The sequence below is a fragment of the Arctopsyche grandis genome, chromosome 1 (assembly GCF_051622035.1).
Source record: "Arctopsyche grandis isolate Sample6627 chromosome 1, ASM5162203v2, whole genome shotgun sequence".
In the NCBI taxonomy this organism is placed as follows: domain Eukaryota; kingdom Metazoa; phylum Arthropoda; class Insecta; order Trichoptera; family Hydropsychidae; genus Arctopsyche; species Arctopsyche grandis.
Genome location: NC_135355.1, coordinates 28,344,906 through 28,371,119, shown reverse-complemented (window position 1 = coordinate 28,371,119; position 26,214 = coordinate 28,344,906). Strand labels below are relative to the sequence as shown.

The following is a 26,214-nucleotide window of genomic DNA, read 5'->3' as shown; positions in this document are numbered from 1 at the left end:
GTTTTTTAAACCATTTATATGTATGTAGTGTATTTTTAGTCGACCTTACCGACGAAACTCCGATACACTGCATTGTAGAAATTATGATGGAATGATTTTCCAACCCCACGCACTCAAAATGATTAAAAACAAGTTGCAGATTTTCATACGCAATATTTGGTGTGCATCAAATAAATATAATAATATGTTATGTGTTGGTTAAATCACCTTTCCGCAGCTTACATAAAACTCGACAAAATCGAGTGTTAATTTGAATAATTGATCAATTTCATTGAACGGGTTCCATCATTGAATTATCTGAGGCGCTTCTCCTCTGTAAACTTTCAATCGGGCATTTGCCAAGAATGGTGCTTTTCCTCAGCACAATCTATTTCGATTTTCTCCGGACGTTAGCCGCGGCGGAAAATTGCGGTCGTTCCATATTTTCAAAACCGTCAATTTAGATAAGCAATTGATTAAAGCCTCGACTGCCAAAGATAAACGAGCGCTTTAATGGTTGATTGATCGTTTGTTACCCAAAGGTGATCTTTACCCGGAGATTGGGATCTGACTTCTGCTAACGACGACCGGCGCATTTCTACTACGATTGGCGCTTTTCACGTATATATGTATACTATTTTCAATAATATTTAATTAAACTTCGGTTCCGTGCAACCGACTGGTTCCGATTTTGTCTATTGTTTAGCTTCCAAGCGAAAGTCTTCACGTTTTAGAGCGCCCTCTCAGGTTCAAATGCTGTCTTTCCAATTTAGATCCGATAAAATATCGATCGATCAATGTCTGGTCGGAATCGTTCGTGAACTTCTTAACTGTGCATGGATGCCCCGTATGAAGATGATGATGTGCGTTGGTTGGTGATGATGATGATGATCTTGTTTGATTACATTCATTAAGCATCGTCTTGTAGGAAAGAATTGCACAACGGTTGACAGTTCCATTTTGTATGTGCTATCCTTAAAAAAATATAATTTATTTAGATTTTAAATTTTAACTTATAAAGAGAGAATGATAGTCACTGATGAAAATTGCATGTGTAGTTTATGTATATAATAAAGTATATACACACATGGTTATATCGAGACTTGAAGAGAACCTCTCCTTAGTTCTAAGGAGAGTTATGTAGCTTCTAAGGCTAAGAAGATACATATGTAAATATGGCTGAAACTCGATATTTTTCAAAAACTTGTCACGGTCATTTTGAAGGTTAGATTATGGAGAGTTTTGATACTTCTTATATCCTATTTACATATGTATGTACATACATATGTGTAAGGGCGCAGACACAGATTGGTACACGTTACATTTTTTTTAGATAGTTTTGCACAAAAAACGCCAGCACGCTTGATCTATGTGTCAGGCTAAAACTTTTCGCTTGGAGTGTTTTGGTTATAAAATATCTCTGTATTGAAGTAGGCCTGACCAGGGCCGGCTTTTAAAGATACTGCAGACTAGACACGTGCCTAGGGTGCCATAGACAAGGGGCTCTGCGGGGCGCCCCCATTTCTTTTTTTGATTATTAAATTGAAATAATAATAATAACAGAAAAATTGGCTTTCTTTAAACTTATAAAACTTTTTATATTCAAGTTAATTTTTCTACTCGAAGTAACAATAATGATTGTAAAATATTATAATTTACGAGGAATGCTGGAAGTTGACTGTCAAATATCAACGACTCACGAATAAAACTGGTAAAACAGCAAACTGTCGTCGGTACAAATGGTAATTTGGAATCGTATATTATATAAAGTGCCGCTGACACATATATATGTATGTATTATACATACATATATATCAGGGGTGGATTTGCTTCACGAAATTAAATATCTAAACCAATCGTATTCGAAAGAACAAATTTCACTCTATAAAATTCTACAATTAATTGTTGAATATAAATTAATGTCTTCATTACCGAAATTATACATAGTTATCCGTATTTTATTTTATTCATTTTTATACATAAAACGTGCCTATTTTGTATAAAATTTCAAGAACTTTTATGAAATTTATTGTTTAAAAATTTAAGGGGGGGCGGTGCTGAAACCCATCTACCTAGGGACGCCATATACCCTAGGGCCGGGCCCGGGCTTGACAGTGATCGATAACGGTATTTCCCATATTTGAAAAAATATAGGAGAAACTTGTCGAAATAATAAAATCGTACGAATTAGCAGTGACATAAGATACGTGCATTCACAGCTGGAGTCAACATAGGTATGTCGTGCCGTACGATTCTGTGTGTTTGCGCTTTGATCGTATATGCAATTATGCTGGAAACTATCCTAGAATCTCAGATATGGTCCGAACTACAGACATTTTTTTTATTTTGTTGGGAAAATTAACAGTTTATTAAATTACATAAATTGATAAAAAGAACATAATTATTTTAAGAAAAACCATTAAGAATTTTCGCCTATATGTATATTAATGATAGTGGACAATTATAATATAATTTATAACTTTGACTCCTAATTTTTAAAATAGTCATTCGAGTTTCCGTTCCCGGTCTGTACCCACTGCGTACTGAAAACCAAAGATTGCACTCAACACACATTTCTTTCCTTCGAACATTGCAGATAGTAATCATGCATTATAGTTATTACTCGACTTACGTATGTACATATTATATATGATGCGTTGAATGTTGAATGCTAGTTATACAATATGTAAATTCAATTTACACTTTCAAAATAGTAATAAAACGCCATTGAAAGTAACTTTTCTTTTCAAAAAAGCTTCCCAAACCCTTCATTTGTGCCATGTCCACACAGCCATTAATATTTGTATTGAAAGTAAACTGTTTGTATGTACGTCGTAAATATTAAAGATAATGAGACAATTTTATGGACAAATGGCGCATACTATGTAGCAAATGGTTCGTTGAAACAATGGTCGTTTTATGGATAACAGTACCAATTTCCTCAGACGGGGCAACGTGTTCTACATTTGCACCGTTGTGCCGTTCGGGTAATTGCTCTACACGGGAAGAAGTGTATAAAAGAAAAAAAATAATAAAAGAAGTAACTGATCGGCGTAGTTGGTAGCAGAGAACGTTCCTAATGTGGAGCAACTCGCGGTCCGGCTAATCGAGACGCAAACCAGCTACTGTGTTACAGATCTATATCGACAATCTAATCCTAATTTTTTTTTGTATCTATCTCACTACCACACCACAGCGTACCTTCGTACAGATCATCTCCGTTGCTCTCTTGTCCACTTTCGTTTGACTGGTGTAGAGCGTGACGGTCTGTCGACGGCGCGCTTCAAGAACCAGATTCAATTAATAACAGGGAAAAAGAAAATAAGATGCTCGCGATGAAAAAGGAACGAGATAAAAAAATAAGTGGTTCGTTACCGTGGCGAATGCTGTAAGTGTGACAGGCAACTGTAATCCGAGTCGTGTCTTGCTGCTTCTTCTTCTTCTTGCACATCGCTCATCTCCTTTAGCCCAAATGTACGTTTCTTATAAAATTTAGACGTTTGATTTACAGTAGGTACCGTTCGTTGATATAGCATGAATTTGTTACAATTTTTATGATCAAAAAACGTTTTTATATCGGAGGAATGTAATTTTACTTCTTTTTAGTATGAATTGTGTTATTGACATTGTTTTATATGTACATATAGCCAGCCAGCAGTATGGCTCGGTGGTTGCGTTTTTGTTTAGCACCGAGAGGTTACCGGGTTTGATCCCGTGCTTATCTTTAATACTGCTGGTCAGACTTGGATATTTGTGACTCCAAGTCGATGGTTTCTTATCAGAATTTGCCATTTTTTCTGATTTCATTGTTGAAACGGTTCCTCCATTAAATTGGCAGAAATCATCCTACCCGCTGTCACAAATATCTGAATTTGATTTATGTACAATATGTACAAGTCTAAATTCATAGATGTCTCTATGGCTTAACTTATTAATTGTTAATGTCGTGTTCTCCAGTCTCTCGAAATGCAGCGATTTATGTCATAAAAATGCTGCAATGTTTGTAATTAATTTTCTAGGAAAGCGCATTGGGGTCTACCTGTTTCCTGGTATATATCTATATAAAAAAATTATTATATGTAGCTATACATAAATCTATATTCTTTTGGAGTAAGGTCATTTTATTCACATATGTACGTTGTAAGTAAGCATGTTGGTAAATGATATTGGATTTTGCTTGCTATGCACAAAAATCTCATTTGGTGTTCGATTATACTGATAATCGATTTTTGTGCATGGAATTGTGCACGCGTTTGCTATTATTGCTCTTTTGAAAGCAAGTGATCACATTTCGTTGATTGTTTGTTGTGTCGGAGCATATATTGAACTCGAGGTGTCGAAGGGATTCTGTCATACGATTGGATGGCGGGCTTGAACTTGGACCTTACATTTTTTTATGCTTCCAATTTAACAGTTTGTGCATGAGTTTTGTGTGTTTGTATACATAGCGCTTCGGTATACTTACGAGTGGGCCTTTGATAAATTGTACTACTACTTTGATTTATTTATTTTTTTGTCGATGCATGATTATCTCTGATTAGTATGCAATTGCATACGCGCGTGTTGCAACCGACGGATGTTCATGTGAATGTATGTATGTATGTTCGATGTTTACCCTTTCGAGGTGCGTTCACTTAGCGCTCACCTTACGTCAAATAAATTGTACAGTTAACGTTTCCATAACATTGCAAAATGAACAAAAAAAAAGTGGATGTATAAATAATAATAATAACGATGAAGATGAAAAAAAAAACACGTACAACACGATCGAATCGCTACGAGAAATGTTTCATGTGTACATTTATTTGTTGCCGGACAGATAGAAGAACCTCATTTGTTACGGGAATGATTGATGTCGAACGTGATCTCATTGGTGGTAAAAATGAATTGCGTGTACCTTCCGATGTTTTTTGTTTAAAAATATTACGTTTCTACTATGTATTCGCATGTGGTTCACTTTTGCTGCTTGGATTTGATGTGATTCTTAATTCTGTTCTGATCAACTATAGTGTTTCGGTTGGATCCTCATCGTTGTCGGTGGTTTGTGATTTTATATGTACATACATATGTAGATTGTTTCTATCCATCATATTGATTGATGGTTAAATTTTACTTACTGTTTATTTTGGACAGGGATTATATTTATGTTTTAGCTATGATTTAGATATGTTTCAAGACCATAGCGAGTTATCATAAACAACTGATATTAATTTTAAAAGAGAAATCACATGAAAGAAGGATTAGATATAAGAAAAGCTTCTATTATCCTCCAAGTCTCTAACTTATACGATGCGTTTTGCCTATTGTTGATTATCTATTTGCGTTTGACACTTGTGTCTGTTAACAGTTTGGAATGTTATCTTTTTCTATACATAAATTATTGATTTTGCGCGTATAGATCAAATGATTGATGTATATCAATCTTGAGGAAAGCATTTTAAAATTTTGATTCGTTTTTCTCTACAGCTTCCACGTGGTTATACCAGTGGCGTAGCTAGGAATTTCGGGCCCGCATTCAAAATTTATCGAAGCTCCCCCTCCATCCCATCTTCTTAAAGTGATTTTTAAATATATATATGACATAGGTTGTTTAAAATTATCCGTTGAAACATAAGATTATTAGTATAATAATTTTACAAAAAAAAAAAAATTTAACTTATAGCTCACCGATTTTAAAAATTCGTCTTTCTCGATTTTTTTTAATAATGGCATTACGTGATAAATTATCCCACTTGAACCCAAATAGCCTTTTATGGTCTGCAACGATGTAGGTCCAAATATTTGCTTGTTACTTTTTCAAATTTCTATATCGTAAAATAAAGTTGAAGCAAAAAAATATTTTGTATGTACAGTGTATGGCTCGAGCCATTTTTTCATAACTCTTATACAGTTCACATGGTTTTCGTGTTAGTGGTAATTTTTATTACTTTCGATAGTATTAAATGTTAAATTATATTGAGTGTATCTATGTTGGTATATGTCTATAAATTTGGAACCCCTGTCAAGCTGGTCCTTCGCTATGGGACTGGGACTTTGCTATGAGGTAATTACGCCACTGGGTAATACTTCATCCCCGTGGTTGTTGGAGTGATGGAAAGTTCATGTTCCAAATATGTATGTGCGTGTATATCATATGATGGTTGTTCCTGCTTCCCGCACAAATTTTTATTGGAGCTCCCATTCTAAGAGCTATCAGATTTCTAAATGAAATCGTTGCTGCCTTATTCAAATATCACTGTATTCCACCCCAGTGAGTGTAGTCTATCAGAATATTTTAAACTATCTATCTGGTAGCCTGCGCTCATAATTACCATCATAAATCGAAGATTTGTATGAGTGGAATTAATCATCTACTCTCTACAACTTGGGCCTCGGGGATGTTTTGTGCTTACAGCTGATACTAAAACATTGGTGTTGGTTGTGGATGCAGGCAATCTCCACTATTCTGTATTTATATTGTAATTTTATAATAATTTGTATATTTTAGTCATAGCGTCGATTTGGGGACACCATGTCGTATATGTATGTAATAAAATAAAACTTTTTGTTGAGTCGGGGTTTCAATGTTCTGAATCAGGTTCCTCTAGGCATTCCTGGTATGTAATCCAATACTAATCGATTGGGTGCATCCGTTGCTTACAACCCCTTCTGGGTCAACACGTTTTTTACTCAATTGGTTTGTGTTTATATTATATAATATTTAGATGGCGTCAATATTCTCTCTTGCTTGTTTGTGACATCTCAAAACGACCGGACACCAATTTCCGATGACAATCGCGAGCGAAATTGTTCTCGGGATAGTAATCTTCAGTGGTCACGACGCTGTGATACTGATAGGCTATCTATCTTTCCGTTCGTTTTCGGCTCCAAATATCAATTCGCGAAAATGGCGCGGTAAGATGACCTCTATTCTATCCACGCCGGCTCGACCGGTATAACTGTATACCATAAACTTTTAATCTGACGAGTGCACCACACTATTAACAGGTCTCGGTGGCTGTCTCGAGGTATGGAGGGGTGGGTAGATCGTCGTCGAGGTGTAGCGTTACTACTTATTCACCTTTCGCTCGGGTATGACTCACCTCATCACTTGCATTAATGGGGTTACCGTTAAGTCGATCATTCGTCTCACTCTCTCGTATGTGTCTGTGTCGTTTAAAATTTGTATGTGATCCAGTCGTCGTTGCATCTCTGCTTTATGGGCGCCTCGTAATTCGGCAGGTAACAATAAATTTATAAAAATAAACGACTTGGAAATGGTTAATCGACCGGGCAAAATGGTCGTTTAATGCTTGCATAATTTATAGGTTGAGTAAACGTGTTTTAAGATCCACTTGTCAACTTCAAACTACATTGTAATGTATTGGTATTATTTCTCATTTGATTTAACATGTGATGTTACATCATGCTAAACGCTTTTAGCATTTTTTTTCTTATGCGGTTTCTCCTTATTTTCTGTTTAGGAAAGTGGGAAGGGAAGTATTTTTTGCATGTAATTGTTTGTACAGGTTAGCTGGATGGGAAAACATTCAATATCAATGGAGAAATTCTATATTAATTTTTGATATGAATATTTTGATAAACTTAAATGTTATACATCCTACGCCTCGCGTTCTAAACTTAGAGGGGCTATTTCCACGTATATAAACTTGTGCAAGTGCGAAAACACATTGAGTGGTACGTAGTTTTTTTTAGATACTTTTGAACATGCGAAAAAACGCAGCACCCCTAGCCCATATACATGGTACCCAGTCCCAAAAATCACCCCCTGGAGTGTTTTCGGTGATATTGTAACCTTGTATTTATACTTGCTTAACAGTGATCGATAACGGTGAATCCCATGTTTGAAGAAATGTAGGAGAAACTTGTCGGTTGCATATTTATATGCATTCTGCAAGTGCAAGTACACCTGAATTCGGTTTGGGGAACACCCACTTTACGGTCACAACGGAAAGCGAAGGACACGTGACTTAAGATCGGCGCCAGCGTGCTAACCATTATCAATTTCAATGGCCAACCATTTTTTTTTATCTCTAGTTTTGTAGTTTGACTTTTTTCCTAGAAAATAGATAATTTTCCGGTCGCGCCGCGCTATACATGTGACATCCCATTCAACTCGGTGTGTTTTCGCCGGTAACTTCTGATGGGTTTGGGTCTTTTGGTCTAGGATGTTTGCCTGTCCGTTTGCGTCTTAAGATTATATATACATGAGTATTCTTTATATCGTCAATAGAAGCCTATCAAGTGTCATCTTTATCAGAATACACACAAAAAGTTTCTTCCATTGTGGAATTGTCAATAGAAGGATACACTTGCTTCATAATAGTTTCATCGTAGGATATATGTACATCTGTACATTCGCCTTTATTTTTGATTGAAAAATTTTTCCCGGGTTTCGAGATAAGAATTTCCGGGACATCAAAAATTCAGTGAATTCCCGGGAATTTCTGTTCCGGGTCAGAAACCTTAATACATATGTAAGTACATAGTCAAGCATGTCAATATCTCCCAACAGCGAGATAAAAAGTCCTCCGTATGCTCCCAACATGGAAAGCGCATATTGCATTGAATGCAATCATACGATTTCCCTACATATTACATGATGATTGCGCACACTTCGTTTGAGGCTCAATAGGAGTATTTCTGTTCAGATTTTTTCTTCGCATTATCCCATCCGAACTGTAGTTACATTTTGTATATTTTTATTTTCATCTTGATTGCCTTTTGTTTAGCAATTTAAATTTTATTGTATAAATAGAACTGTAGATTGTCTTGAACACATTTATGTTCACATTTGCTACCTTATTTACATTCAAAGATGATTTGTATGAGGCGCGTAGCTTTCTGTTCAAAAGTGAACGAACACTATGCATTATCATAGAGTGCGATGAAGTTGCGTTTAAATTTGACATTTATTGTGTCGTTGCGTCGGCCGCACTTGGCATTATTTACCCTTTCGTTGCATAAAATATAGAAACACAATACACATTGAAAGCTCCTAGCTTCCGAGTAGATAAAGAGAGAGAGTTACCTACAACTATCGTACAATTGTGTCTGGAAATACGCCTTTACTTATAGTTGCACGGAAGGAAATGAGTTTTATTATAGGCATTCCATCGTATCATCTTCTAGCAAATAAGTGCTCATTTCTAATATGAAGTTTTCCCTGCGAAAACATTGTGTTGGTTGGTGTGCATCGATGCATTTTGCACGTGTCTGTCCGTCCTCTCCTTGTCTGTCTGGCCGTCGTGACCCCTTATCTCACCCACTAATCCATGGTGCATTGTTAGCGATGGATGCGGGGGCGGAGAACGCTTACCGGTCGTTCGATCTTTCTTCGAAAATGCACTTTTCAGCACCGATGCGAAATGCATACGAGGAAGTGAGTGCAGCAAGCTCACAATACCCCGCCCGTGTCTAACTACATACATACATATAAGTTCAAATCGTGGTATCTTAACTGGGAGGGTCTGTAGGTTGGTTTGAGAATGTATTTCAAAACACATGCATATTATATAAATATAAATATTTGTTAGCTATTAAGACCTCCGATCCCGGGATCCCGGTGTTTTCTGGTACCGTGAATCCCGGTGCTGAAACTAGTCTGAATACCGGGATTACGGTACTGGCAGAAATGTCTTTAAATATATTGCTTTTACAAAAATAATATGGAAAAAAACATTTAATAATGAACAATGGTGGGATGAGCAATGAAAGTCATAGTCCATTTGTTTGCCACCCGTTTCGACGCCGGGTTGCCGTTTCCACGAAATGGTATGAACGGCCTGTATTGTGTCGCAGATATTATGCTCAACCGCAATGATATTTGAAGCATATTTTAACTGATTCGAACTCAGAATCGACCACTGATCACGTTTACGTGATCTATTAAAAATGTGTGTGTGTCTGTGTTTCTGTGTGAGTGTCTGTATGTTTATTGTGAGTCAGTGTATTTTGAAAATTTCTCACATGTAATAGAGATTATTAATATTATACCCCAATTTTTTTTTCCTAAATCTAAAGTAGTACTTTTAATTTAGAGAATCAAGGTTTTTTGTGTGTTTCTAAGAAATCCTTTAATTTATTGAAATAACTGAAATTTTACCAAGTTATGTATAAAAGTTGGTAAACATCCGTCAACCATGTAGAATGTAGCCAAACTCTCAAAAATAGTACGTCAATATGGGAGTATTTTTTGCGTGAAACATCGGGAGAGTTTGCAAAATGCAATTGAACCGTTTTTGAAATATGAAAACATGCAATTGAACTTTTTGTTGTTATACATTTGAAATCCCGGTGCTAGCACCGGGATCCCGGGATCGGAAATTCCCAGCACCTCAATCCCGGTGCTGAAGAAACCTTCCGGGATTGGAAGCACTATTAGCTATGTAAATCTACAGTTTTAAATTTAAAACTAGCAAATTTTGTGTATATGTATTATCTAATGGTTATCTATCGTAGACCGTTTTTAATCTGTTTGTAGCCTAGGATCATTTTTTTTTACTTGTATTCACCTGGTTGACGCCGGGTAATTCGGCTTATACTAAAATAAAAGTATAATTTGTAGATGTTCTTTTGATGGCTTCTATCTGCCATTTGAATTCGTGGCGGGAACATTTTTAATGGCGTTTATTTTTGCCCAAATGACGTAATCCAAATGAGCATCTCAGTGTCTTTGATCTTTTTTATGCGGTTTTGAAGTTATACGATTTGTATTTAATGCAAATTCTCAAAAAAAAAAGAAAAGAAAAAATCATAAAGCTTATACCTTACTAGGCGGCACTGCACTGCAGCGATGCAGCGCGGCCAATTATCGTTTGTATGAAATAGAACGCACTACGAGTGGCGCAACACTGCGCGTCAGAGTTGCCTTTTGTACCAACTCAGCATCGCTGCAGCACACTGTTGTCATATGTCTGTGTTGGTGTTGAGGAAGGCGAAAGGTAAGCCCAACCGGCCTTGTCTTATGTACTCACCAGCACATTGGAACGCATCCCTACTTTTTTACAAGGTTTCTTAGTTTCATTCTACGTCAAGCCAAGTATTTTATTATGCGGTATCCCGTGGAACGCGTCTATCGCCTTAAAAGAGACCTAATTGTACCCATATTAATTTGAGAACTGTTACTTAATTTTATTTTTTGTTTTATGCGTGTGATATCAAATAGTTGTTTGTTCAAGTAGTGCTCAACCATGGAATTCGATCCATTTAACTATTTAACATTTAACATTTTAATATTATCCATTTAACATTTAAGCTATTCATGAAGCCATTTGTCAATTTTGATAAATTGAGTAGTGTCGTGTAGTTACACAATTTCGTCTGAAAATTGGATTGATATATCTATTGTACGAATGAGACATTCATTAGAACTGCTATCATCCAATGATGGACCGATGACGTGTAGTGAGTGAATGTGAGTAGTAATATGAAAGTATCTATAAAATCCCAAAAGCAATGCTCGCATAATGCGATTACGCAAATGTTACAAATGCTCATGCCAACTTAGCTTTATTTGTTTTTGCATCATGCTGCATCCAATTAATCGGTCGCCACAGGCCCACGTTCCTTTGAGAGATGCACATGCTAATATATGAAGGGCTATTTGTCGGAACACTCAACCCTCCTCTCATTCAAAAACACACATACACACAAACGGGAGGGTCTGTTTGTAGATATTATGCAAATAGGGCTCCGTTCGCCGGACTATTTTGGTACCATTCTCTCCGTATGGTAATCTGACACTGCAGTGTGCATGTTCACAGTAATTTCGAAGCCCACTCGTGAAATTACACTGAATCGAAAGATACATAGAACCCATGTAGTGCTATTGTATCTATGTAGTTTGACTATTGAATGATTGCGGTTTGACGAATATTTCAATATATTTGACAGTAAATTGATATTTCGGTAGATTATTTCACATAAGGGCATATCATATTGTTTTCCGCCGTTATGACTTCATCATACGTTTTGACATTTTCTGGGTTTTGCGGTTTACGTTCGAGACTGGAGTGGCGCAATATCGTATTACTGGGACGGCTACTGTTCGTAGAGTGAAACTAATGTCAAATTTAACGGCGACGGTAAAATTGCGCAATATAGCAATTTCTGCACATTTACAGTACGAAACGTTAAATTTCGTATGAAATTATAAGGTACGCTTCCGTTCCATCGAACCTACTGTCAGCTCGCATTGTTAGTCTTAATTTACAAGGCCTTCTTACATAGAAGATAGAATATTGTGTTTATACATATCTAATATATAATTTCAAGAGAGACTTGTATGTATGTAATGTTGGTTGGTAACATCGAAAACAAATCAAAGTTTCTATGACGACGATTCGATATATATTTTTTTCGGTTCCCGGAAGAATGCACTGAATTTCATTGAGCAGTTTCGAGAAATCCTAATTTTCAAAGGCGCTTAAGAAGAACTCACGCAATAGAATTCCACAAAAAAGGGTTGGCACCCTCGGATAACATTGATAATTGATAACTAGAGGTAGGATAGTCACAGTGCTATCCATTGTTCGGCAAACCTTTAACAATGCATTTACAACATTTGAACAATACACGGCCCCGTCAGGCTCCGGCGACTATTGATAACCATTGACGCTTTTTTGTGAAATTCTGTTGTGTTAGTTCTTCTTGAGCATCTTTGAAAGCTTAGAAGTCTCAAGAGTGCGGCTCTCTTGAGTGCATTTATCCGATCACCATTATTTTCTATTCAAATAAATTTAATAAAAAACCTAAAAAATATTTACTACTAGATTCGCCATGTTTAAGCTGTTTATAATAAAAATACTCAGTATTTGTCGAAGCCGGGTAAAACAACTAGGGTTATATAAATCAATCGTCGTCTAGTTTTATTTGAGGTGGTACTACGTTGCGGTCAGTTGGCAGATATGTACTTTATGATTTTTATAGTTTCCAGGAATCGGGGTGGTTTGGCTCTATTTACAAAGCTAGAGTGCAAAAAAAAATGTTCCGGCAAACCTTTAACAAAGCATTTACAACAATTGAACAATGAACGGCGCGCTTTGGGTCCGCAGTCTACTTATAACAACAAAAATCAATGTGGATTTGGACTAGTGGTTAGCATATCATGCTTTCGAGCAGAGTGGTTAGGGGTTCGAGTCTCACTACAGTCCCGCTGCTGGCCAGACCTTGGTTTGTGACTCCAGGTCGATCGTTTTTTTTTATCAGTTTGCCAATTTTTCTGATTTTTATTGAAACTGTTCCTGTAAAATTGGCATTTCCTTCCTATCTCTCTTGCTAATCTCAAGTTATTCAGCATTTTGAGGGTTCGCCAATTTAATTTCTCGTTGTGTACATATATCGATGTCCGATATCGATTGTTTTGATTAATTGTATTGTATCGCTTTGGAGCGATTCGTGAAGGCGAGTGTTCCATGTTCTATAAAATAAAATAAAAATAAACAATATTTAGGTATATCCGATAACTAACATCGATGATATTGCTTACATATACGGAACAATTGGTTGAAATAGTCTAAAATTTGGTTCTCATGTTTGTGCCGAGTTTCAGCTAGTTTCAAGAATCGTTTCCGCCCACGTATTTTTTTTTTGATCTACGTATTTGTATTATCTTAGAATTAGTATCTACATATGTACACGTACTTAAGTACCGATTTTAACGTGTAGAAAAGTGATGCTTGTTTTTGAGTATTCAACTGCAAACGTTTGGAAAATTCAAGACCCAACCTCGGACGCAAATTTGCTCGATTGCCTTGTTGATTGCCTCTGGAGTACAAGTACTTCAACTACTTTTTTCCTCGAAGCAATAATCGGGGAACCCCTTGTTCTCGCCCGCTAGACAACCGGGTGCCAGCGACAACGGTTCTGCCATTATTATTCTGGGTGGTACTCGAGACGCGCGTCCTTGTCCGCCTTTTGTCCTCCTTCCATCGAACAAAGGACCCTGTTTTCCAGAGAATCCCCATTCGAGAAATGAAGGACTGTTCTCTATTCGTAAAGAAGGCCGTGCATACTCGCTATTCCTCTTTGTACATATTATGTACATACACATATGTAAGTAGTTATGTCTCTCTCTTATTACAATAGAGCTAGACGGCACGGCACGGCAGCGTTGTAATACATTGTATATCCGTAAGTCAATTTCAACAGGCGTTATTCTCATTTTTTGTATGCGTTGCATGATAAGGACAGCGGTACTCGGCGCGTGTTTTTTAAGATAGTTTTGCACATGCAAAAAAACGCTAGCACGCCTAATCTATGCCATCGCGATCCTTGGCAAACTCGCCCTCTGGAGTGTTTTAGTATTGATATATGTTTAACGGTGATTCCCATATTTGAAGAAGTGTAGGAGAAAATTGTCGAAACAATAAGTTCGTACGAATTAATAATAACATAATGATATGCCCATCACAGTTGGAAATCACGAGTATGTCCTATGCCACACTTTTCTTACCAAAGATCGTTCGGTGGATGCTTTTCGCGCAAAAATGGTCCACTATTGTCAATTTCTTAGAAATGCCTTTATTTTTTGTTCTCTTGCATTGAACAAGAATGGGGTAGCCTATTGTTATTTGAAAAGCATCCATCGAACGCCTATCTTTAGTTCTTACCATAAGATACACGTAGACATTAGTTTGCAGATTTATCTGGCTCGTGTTGATCGTATTTGGATTCTACAAAATATATATCAGGAGACAACCTCGTTTCGTGTCTGAGAATCTTTTATTGACTTCTTTTCAGTTAATCTCTTATCAGCAATTACTCGGCAAAAAATTTACTAGTTTTTTTATTTAAAAAGTTGTAAAGTTCCACTTAAAAAACGTGTTGCGATGATAATATCCGCTCCGTCATTTAATATTTTGAAACCTTGAAAGACAGAGACGAACAAGACTAGTATCGTCACAAAACAAAGTTGCTAAGGGCAGACACACAGAGAGGTACGCGGCACTTGTTTTTACTTATTTTTTTTAAATGCGAGCACGTCTGATTTATGACTTTTTTTAATGATTTTTACCCGTGCTGTACGATTCTGTGTGTTTGCGCCTTTAGTTTTTGAGAAACCTTTATGACTATGACTAGAGGTAGGACCGGAAGCGTGCTTTTCCCAAAAAACAGGGCGTTTTGGGTCTATTTTCCAGGAAACAGGGCAAACTACATAGCTAGAGAGCATAAAAAAGAGGTTTATCATAAAAATGAACAAAGAACGGCGAGCAATTAACAATGAACTGCGCAAACTTGGTCTGCTCTTTAACTATGACTACAGATCGGGGCCCAGCGTGCTAAATGGGATATTTTCCAGGAAACAGGGTTCATAACTATTGTCCCTACAAAGCTAGAGAGTAAAAAAGTTTAACAATAGAAATTGACAATAGCGAACTCATTTAGCGCGCTGAGCGCCGATCTGTAACTATGACCAAAGAGCGGACCCAGAGCGCGCTGTCCATTGTTCATATGTTGTAAATGCATTGTTAAAGGTTTGCCGAACCTTTTTTACAAAGCATTTACAATAATGGAACAATAGACCGCGCGCTTCCGGTCCTACCTCTAACTATGACAGACAAACTTCTAGTTATACACATCTACGGATTTTTCCACAGAAAAATCTTTATGTAGATGGATTTAGACTTTTCATGCTATATTTTGAAGGTACATACATGTATAAACATATGTATGTATGTATGTATGGAAAATGTGGATCAGTGGTATTGAATTTGGGGACGTTCTCCATACACATTAGATTACATAGTGAGTCACCAATTTCTTTTCTATATATGTACATATACACGTCCGCATTTCTGTTCGTCGTAAGTCTAGAAATGTTATTTAAGATTGTGTCTATGTGGATTTTGATCTATGATTTTATGAAGTCGTTTTCAACACGCCGCTTAATTGGATATTTTATACGATATTTTTTAACTTGAATTTTCAAAATAATTTTTACACAAAATCCTTAAGATAAAATTTATTATTCGTCCAGGATACTTTATTAAATTATTTATTTATTATTTCAGAAGCGGGACCTCCAACATGGCGGAGGGCGGCGCTCGAGCACCCCTAGTGCCACTTCGACACCATCGTCAGGTACATTCACTTCATCCCCAAACTCTAATATTTTATTCATTTCATTGTCGGGGAGCGGTTGCAACTCGAATATGAGTCACACAGTGGAAATAAAGTATAATATGTACATACATACATATGTATAATAAAAGCGACCAAGAGTACAATCGCCTTTTATGGGGTCATTCATACCCAGACTTAATGTATGTGCATATGTACGTACCGCGATCGATGCGTATTTTAAAAATTTTAATGAACTTACTTTCAAATTGTGTTTCAAACACATTTTGCATACGTATGAGCGAATTTGGGATATGCTCCGAAGATTCTCGATCGGCGCCTCTCAACTATGTACATACATATGTAGTTCAAACTATAATACATATATATATAGAGACGTTGGTCTTGCGCAGAATGAATGGGTTAATAGGGAATAACAGCTTATGTATTTTTAACCGTATCTATATTCACGTAACTTTCTCCTTAATGGCGTTCCTAATCGTTTCTTAGAATAGCATCCGCCTCAATTGCCAACGGGAACCGATCAGCTTATATCCACAATGGTTAGGATACTGTTGTTCATTTTGACGAATGTCTATTGACAATAGAGTAGTGAGAGGCCAAAAATTACTGAATCTAAATGGAACACTTATATTTTTGTATCATGTAGTGAAGTATGATATTTTTGCGTAGGGGTGGGTTCAGGGATTCAAATGATAGGCCAAAGTCAGTTCGCAGCATTTATTCTACGACTCGGGAGGTCCACAAGGAACTGCGTCCGGAAAAGTGTCCGTCCACCATGTGACCCCTTCTTCTAAAGGTAGGTAGCCGAGTTCTCGGACAGGCAGTAGTCCGAACAACCCCAGCATTCCCCACACACGTCATTTCCCACAAACTAGGAATTTCCTACAAACTCGGAACTCTCCACAAACGGGGACAGCAATTTACCGTCAAATTTCATAAACCGGTAATTTTTTCCTATTACCGGTAAATGAAAAAAAAATCACGTGTGTAGATAATTATGTGGTTACTTTTTCTAAAAACGTTGACCTAGTAGTAATTGTAAATAAATTAAAATAAATCTCAGGTGAATACTGTCTTATAAATATGTACATACATAAAATAAATTCTTAATAATTAATAAATTATTTTTTATTTTTAGCCAATCATATTTATTTATAAGTTTGGGCCATCTGAAAGTTTTTATCGTAATTGAAACAACCGTCTGATCGCATTTATTACGATTTATTTGGTCTGTGTTGCCAGTTAGTTTGTCAATTTGAAATTGCCAAGTTTAATACTGAAAATAAAAAAAAATTCCACACTACCCAATCCACAATACGCCATTTGCATCTTTTTTTATTTAATATTATGCAATAATATGCCTGTATATGTATTTAATTCGCGATCAAATGGCTTTAGCTTTAAAATTTACCGGTGATTACCGATGGCCAAATTTTGCCGGTTTACCTGTATTACAATCCTAGTAAGCTCCTACAAACTCCGAATTCCCCGCTTTACGTTGATACGGAATTCTCATGGTATAATATCATTTATCTATTTCTAAATGTACAATTCATATTGTATGTAGGTACTGTTTTCTTCGTAAAATTTACATATATCTGGAAAATACACTGTTCAAATGATTTCATCCCCAGACATATTGAATATTTTGATTTCAAAATATTATATGCAATTTTACCAAATTATAGCGAAATGTTTGAAAATCTGCGATCGTGCTCGTCTAGCTATCATCGCCAAACTTTCTTAATTGACACGTAAGCGCCCACTAAACAGATTTAATCGCTTTTATTATTTATTGCATATGTTTTGAAAAAACGTAATTTACGTTGTAGCAATATCGGTAACGGTATCGTTTGTATACATTATACACTCGTATACGTCTCATCGTCGCGGTTTATAATTTCAAAATTCAGCATCCAACGCGTGTACGTCGTTTATTTTATTTTTTTTATTGCAATTCGCGGACTGATTTATTATTATGTATTTCGATTTTCGAGTGTTACTTTCAATAATATTGCACTTCAAAGCCGAGCCCATTATAATCATCGCACCTGGTCGGGCTGTAAACTTGCGCTTGTTTCCTAAAAATAGTGATCGCTCCGAATAACTGACCGTTTCATTTGGAATTCAACACATCGCGGGCCATAAACTTCGATCATTACGGATTGTTTAACCCGTTGATGACGGCGTGTGCATGGCTTAATTGCGCGCGAAACGTTCGAAATTATATGTATGTCGTCTTATCTATCACTCGCAAATAAATGTTGTGCTGAGATTCAGCATCTTTCCGAGATCGCGTGCTCTTTTGAGAAAACACGCGAACGAACGATTTACTCGATTGTCTTTTCGCGGAAAAACTCATATACACACTTATATAATTCGAATATGATATCGGTTGAATAATAAGCGTACTGATTCATTGTGATGTGTATCACAATAGCCTGTATGTATACGTATATGTAGGTAGCGGTTGGATGATTTCTAGTTCTACATACATAATAATAAAACTATGCCAGCGTTTCTCAACCAATCGATTTTGAGGTACATGAAAAGAAACAACGACGAAAAGTCATTGCCTTTTTACTGATTTCGATTGTTGTTTTTTTCATCTCGTCAAACGTTACATGGAACTTATTTTTTTTGTCATTGCGGGTTTTACACCTAAGCGACACCTATAAAAATCTCGAATAGGGAATATCTGATACTCGAAATTCCACCCACCGAGAGTCAACGTGAACTAACACACTACCGAGATTTCAAGTGCCAGATATTCCGTATTCGCAATTTTCGTGGCAACGATTATCGTGTGCGAGTTCGCCCTGTGCGTAATTGTCCGTTTACCTAAACTTATACATATTTATTTATTTATTTATTCACAAAATTGCCATACTGACTTTACAAATCAACTCCAAGTCGACACTATGGTTATATAAAAAGGAAATTAATTATTATTATATTATAATAATATTATATATTAATTAAAAGACAAATATGGATAAAAAAACTATAAAAATACAAAATTGTAAAAACATGAAATATAAAAATACGAAATTGTAAAAACATAAAATATAAAATATAAATTGTAAAAATAAAAATATAAAATATAAAAATAAAAATATAAAATTGTAAATAAATGAAATATAAAAATATAAAAAACATGAGAAATAAAATTATAATGAAAAATAATAATATGAAAGATAAATATATAAAAATATGAAATATAAAAATTTGAAAATATAAAAATGTAAAATATGAATATAAAAATGCAATATGTTACAAGTTGCTACGACCTCAAACTAAACAGTACCTCATCCAGATCAGTATATTTTAGATTAAACAGATCCAATCCAATAGAAATCTGGTTGAGGAGCTTGATGCCCCTGGCGACAGGGAACGAAAGCATTAAATTGGTACGTGCCTGAGGTGGGAAGAACAATTCGCGGTATCTAGTAGCTCTGAACTTGCTGGGAACATTTATATATATAAATTCATATATAAATTTATAGATTACAAGTGGTTTTACCCGGCTTCGCTCGGTATTTGTAATATAAACCGCTTAAACATGGCTAATCTAATAGTAAACATTTTTTTAAATTTATTTGAATAATTTTATTTTATTTAAATTTATTTGAATAGTTTTATTTTATTTAAATTTATTTGATTATATTCATTTTTTTTTTAAATTAAATTTAGAAGGATTCTACCACCTTACCTATTTACATACATACATACACAATCTCTGTCTAAATTATATATTAGATAAATTTGAAATCAAATTCTAATAGTTGTGACAAAAATAGTAGGTAGGATGATTTTTATTAATTTAATGAGGAATCGTTTCAACAATGAAATCGTGACAGTGACAATGACTCCGAATAAAATCAACCGAGAGCTTGAACTCGGGAACCCCTCGGAGGTTAGCATTAACGCAACCATCGAGCTGTCCTGTTTGTTAAATTACATTGCCTATTTACATACATATGTACTGTTTTAAAATATATTAAATTGAAAAAAAATGTTTTTTACATGCGGGAACGATCCCGGGCTCCGTCCCGTGTCCCGGGAATTGAAAAAGTCCGGGAAATCAGAAACCCTAATACATACATATATGTAGATGAAAATCTGAATGAGTGACGTAGCATAACACCCGATTTAAAGATTTAAAATGCAAATACAATTTATAAATATGGCCCTCCAAGGGGTACGCCATTAAGAAAAATGTTAGAAATCACTGCCGAGTGTTTTATTTTATCAGTCTTCTAAGACTAACGTGTTTACTATTTTACGCTTACGCCTTTTTTTTACGTTAGTATGTATTTTTTTCGACGAAAGCAATTACCGGTTCGTAAACGTCATCGTTTCGAAATACGTAGCTGGTAATTAACGCTTATGTAAAAGCGATCGCGTTCTTTTATTCGTCCGAGTCCAATTGGAATATTTTAGAGCGTTCTGTTTTTCTTTTCGCGTGAGTGTCAGTCTTCTTCATCATCTAATTCTATGATATGTCGGCTTAATTGTAGTACAGGCTGTGTTAAATGTCTTTTAATTCAAAATATCAGTATCATATTACAGGGAGAAAGTTGACAGCTAATGTAAATAATGCGAGGATGAAAAAAGCTGTAGGTTAAAGTTGATTGCAACTGTATACTACATACATATATAGATATTGTTTTTTTTTAGTATTAGTTTAGTAGTACTTTATATATTAGCCAACAGTATGGCTTGGTGGTTGCGTTTATGTTTAGCGCCGAGAGGTTACAGGGTTAGATCCCGTGCTAATCGTTAATACTGCTGGTCAGACTTGGATATTTGTGACTCCAAGTCGATCGTTTCTTACCACACTTTGCCAGTTTATCTGATTTCATTGTTGAAACGGCTCCTCCATCAAATTGTCAAAAATTATCCTACCCCCTTTCACAAATATCTTAATTTGATTTATTTGAAATCCATAGATGTCTCTATGGGTTAATTAATTGTTAATTTCGTGTTCTTCAGCCTCTCGAAATACAGCGATTTATGTAATAATGCTGCAATGTTAATTAATTAATTTTCTAGGAACGCACATTGGGGTTTACCTGTTTGGCCTTCCTGGTATATATCTCTGTAAAATAAATAAATAAATATTGAGGCAAAAATGTGTATTATGTTTTACGGTATTTTTTCTTATTGAGTTTTGTATAGTTAAATTAGAAATAGTAGACTGAAACCATTTATTAACAACTTTGAGTGGCGATGCCAATATATTTAATGTGGCATACTAGATTATGAAAACCCTACTGAATTGTATTATATTACATATATAAGTATATTAAACGTGTGTTTTACAATACGGAACTTTCAAACGCGTAACGTCGAAGACTCGGCCAAGCAGGTACTCATTGCCAGAGATTATAGGCATTGACAGTGTGCGCGAACCGCGAAATTTATGCAACCAGATAGATCTGTATTTTCCCGGAAAAGCGTGCTCGATTGACTAATAAATTGTCAACGGTTCCAATGTCTTCATCGGTTAACTCGCTGTGAGGGTCGCCCCGTAAGTTAGACTCTCGCAATTTAATCGGCACACAATGCCGCAGCTGCGTTCCGTTTTATTTACGACAATTCAGACAATCCGGGAAAGTGTCGCCAGTCTAGTGTGTTATATAAACAAGTCGCGCTCCGATCATCCTAGCTGGCCAATGTCGTTATTTTCAGTTTGGTAAAAGCGCCGGACACTAATTCAATCACCGTATCGTTGGCTTGTGAGCCGGTAATCGCCGTGTAAAATATGGTAATCTATTGAATTATTGTGGCGTGCACCTCGGACGATGTGCAGTCAGTGAGTTCCCCTAATCGGCATTTAATAAAACGACGTTTGTGTCCCGCGGGGACGTGATTTATGGTCGCACTACACTCCCGACAATCGACAGTACACCTGTACAGGTCTGCTTAATTTCACGGTCGAAAAGAGGAGACAGCCAATTAACTGTACGCGAGTGTAAAATGTTCGACTATTAGTTTGCAGGCTGCTTTTGGTGACGTTGTCCACTTTTAAATGAATTTTCGTCCATGATATTTTTGACTTGGATGTATGGGGATTGTTTTGTGTGTGTGTGTGTGTGTGTTTTTTATGACGATAATTATTTTACTACGGCGAATTTCTTGTGCATAATTTTGTTTATTGCATTCGCTCGCCTCGAGCGTGACGGCTCATTGGACCGTTTGGTTTCGATAATTGCACAGACTTGGACAATATCGAGGCACTCACTTTCTTGCGTAATTTTCTATTTTTTTTTATTTAAAGATTTAACCGTCAGCCAAAATTTGCATTGTTGTTTATTGTTTGAATCGTTAACAACAACTTCGCAATGCTCGAAGTTTTGAACGTCACATTTTTGGAATGGACTGAAGTTTGGAATTAATGGTTTGAAAATTTTAATAAAAACCAGGGCTCGGTGGACTCGGAGCATTTTAAACGGAGTTGGAGTCGTCAACCGATTCCGACTCGTTTTTATTATTTTCTTTGATTAATAGTACTATGGTATGTGTCAACTATGTCGAGTCTCTAATTTTATTGAAGTAATTCCATTAATAAATTGAAATTAATAATCTCTTTAATAATTATTAAAATCGTGAATTTAAATCTTATATATAAAACTAAAACGGTGTCTGTAATCGTTTCTGATTGGCTGGATTGGTCAAAGATGTTTGTGATTGGTCGGTCGTTAAATAATATTATTTTTTTTCGATTCAAATAAATTTAAAATTTAAAATAAATTTTTTAAATCAAAATGTTTTTTCATGAAATTAATCACTCCCATTTACCGAGCGAAGCCGGGTAGCACCACTAGTTACTTTATAAAGAAAATCGTATTTAGCACGTATTTTGATGTGTTGTGGCCAAATCCGATTGTTTCCTCCGTCTCCTACTTTATTTTTTATTTTCATTTTTACATTTTTTTTATTAAATTGATTTGTTTGTGTATGAAAATCATACAAATACTTCATTAGAATGTAATTCATTTTAATTTATACCTATTTCATTACCAATAATTCAATAAATTGGGTTACATTTCAATTATTAGTGATTTTTTAAATTCTTTTAATTTTTTATATTTCGAAAATCGCTACTATTTTTATTACTAATAATTTTAAAAGTTGGTAAAAATAGTGGATCTCACTAAAATCGTTCAAGTTGCAGTCCGGAGTCGGTAAATTTTGAAGTGACTCCACGCCCCGATAAAAACTCGATTCAGTTTTTTCGTATTTCTCATACAAACTGTATTGTGTGTATAAATAGTTTTCAAATATTGTCCGTTGTTCGCGAGTACATAAGGGACAAACACATAAATATCGATATGTGAAGGTATATATCGATATTGTAGCTGTGGAGTCGGATCATCACATCGTAGGGGGTCGACATATCGGAGTTGATCAAACTGTTTTCTTCTAATATTTGCTAATATGGACACACATAACCTTGCAAATAAAATGTTAGGCCCGGAGTAAAAGCTTGAATTTGGCGTCCACTTCTCAGAACTCGCATTTAATTTTTTTTATATATATACAATTTACAAAAAATAATTAAAATTTTCGCTGTGTTGAATCTAAGAATTGTGCTGCTTTGCTTTTGATTGAATGCATACACAGTTTACCCAGTCTGTCCTGAGTCATTGAAGTTTTTATATAACTTGCCAATGAAATCAGATAAATTGGCAAACTCCGATAAGAAACGATCGACTAGGAGTCACAAATATCCCAAGTCTGACCAGCAATATTAAAGATTACCACGGGATCGAACCCGGTAACCTCGCGGTACTAAACATGAACTTAACCACCGAGCCATACTGCTGGCTAATATGGACCACGATTGCCAGTAATGGGCTAAGAATTATTTGATTCTCGGTTTCTATGGCATCTGCGTTGAATTTATTTTGCTCTAAAACGTTTATCTTATCTATTAACGTCTCTAAATTGTTATGCTAACGTCGATGCTATATTGAACAATCAATATAAATCATCAGTAAACGTTAGATTGATTCATTTGACCCGATCGAACGAGTGCCATTGAGCCAGTGACTCCTCGGGGAAGGTCAACGTCGTCGTTGGGGTGAATTTGCGCGTGGGTGGGCGGGTGAGATTTTAAATTCTCGAACCATGTAAGGTAGGCAAGTGACGATGATGATGATGATGCTGCATCTTGAGATTTGCCACAGCTTTCGCGCGAAAAGAGAACGAACGGCTGAAACTTTCGTCTCACCGGTCAATATAGTACTATTTTTGTGGCCGATTCAAACAAACACTGTGCCAAAAAGTGCTCACGAGAATTCCGAACATTCTTCGATGCACTTTTTTTACATTGTTGTGTATTGTCTGGAGACACTAGCTGAGTATCCCAGAACTTCGCCGGGCAATTTTTGTTAAGTTGAATGTCGACTTTGAGTTTAGAAATTTTATACTATCCGTAAGTAATATCATAATCCTGTATTTATATTACTGTATTTGAAGGTTCTGGTTTGATTTATAAGGTGTGTCTAATTATTTATTGAAGCTCTCGGCTTTTTCTGTGCACTTGGGATTCGACTGAGTTCGTGAAAGTTGTCCGTGTCGACGACGTGCTCTCGGTTTGCTGATGATTAATCCCTCTGTATTTTGTAGACACTCAATAGTGGATTTCGCGTAAAGTAATAATGTGACCAACCTTTGAAACAGCCAAGAAGGGACAGTCCTATGATTCTCCTTGCATTTTTCTTATTTTGTAAGTTTGGGCCAGGAACTCTGTTTCCAGCTTTGATTTTGGCCCATCCAAGCCCAAGACCCTGGTTATATGAAGAGAATCCTCTTCGACAACTTTTTTCTGGTATTCTTAAAATTACTATCATAAAGTTTAAGATTGAAATAGTTCGAAACCCAAAACCAAGTTTATCTGTGTACAAGCTTTGAGTCAGATATGGAGTGGTTCGGCATTTCGTTCGAAAATTGCAGTAACTTAGAATTACCGGAAAAGAAAATACAAATAAATGGCTGATCCTACATATACATATGTATGTAGTAGAATGTATGTAGGTAGTTGAGAAATGTACATAGGTGAGGAGAAATGAAATCGTCAATTCAGCACATTCACAATTCCGATAAACATCTTAAATTCTATTGAAAATTTCACAAATGGACCATTTTCATAGATGTAAGTCCAAATACTTTAAATATTATTGATATACATATGTATGTATGTATGTATGTAAGTGATCATTCAATATACATACCAGTGGCGTGGGGTGGTAATCTCCCTGTTTTTATCGTAATCTTATGTAAGTGTGTGAGAGCAGGATACAAGGGACTGACTGGTTGATGTTATACCGAGTTCCATTGTATCCTGCTCGCGCACATGTAAGTAAAGCTGTGCGATAAAAACAAAGATTTTCACGGCACATCACTGATACATATGTGAGATTTAGTTTTCTAACCTATGAATGATTGGTTGGCACACACGAGTAGAATGAATGAAGATGTTGGCAACATGTAACGCGACGGACAGTTCGTTGTGGCTCTCTGAGTAGTAAACAATGTTTTAAACCACCCAACGAATCTCATCGTACTCTACCGCCTATGTATCCTGACACCCTGATACTAATTATACATGATACGAATGCTAGCATATATATGGCGTTTGTGACAGATTCTACAAAAAGGGTTATATCAAGTATATATGTATGTAGGTCGCTTGGGGCGTTTTCGGTTACTATATGATTGTCATTAATGATCAGATTCACCAATACATATGCATTCGGAAACACGTAAATAAATATTATTTTAGGGCGTCACTAGCGCCAGCAATTCTCAGCAATGTTTAATTGTAAAGTTATCGCGATAACCTCGAGTGAATTCGTCATTTAATACTGGCGGATTATTGTGCAATGGTTATTATTAATAAACATATGTACATACTTTGAACATGTTAGGTTGAAAAATGATTTATTTTTAGACCGACTTTAATTAAGTACATACGTATTAATAAATTTTACGGCGCGATAAGGAATTGGCACATGTTGCATAAATATATGGAGTGAAATTAAATATTTTGATTTTATAGGCTGAGATAAGATCATCAAATTTGTCATCAAATATATATATATATATATATATATATATATATATATATATATATATATA

At 35.8% G+C, this 26,214-nt stretch overlaps 1 protein-coding gene across 5 annotated transcripts in view; it reads left to right on the top strand.

The window, feature by feature from the left end:
* RhoGAP19D (Rho GTPase activating protein at 19D) overlaps positions 1–26,214 on the top strand; it is a 194,004-nt gene that overhangs the window by 27,491 nt on the left and 140,299 nt on the right. For all 5 annotated transcript variants that reach the window (XM_077427721.1, XM_077427707.1, XM_077427713.1 and 2 more), the window contains exon 2: positions 15,993–16,062. In XM_077427721.1, coding sequence (XP_077283847.1) covers positions 16,009–16,062 — 54 coding nt within the window. In that variant the 5' untranslated portion in view covers positions 15,993–16,008. The remainder of the gene's footprint in view (positions 1–15,992; positions 16,063–26,214) is intronic.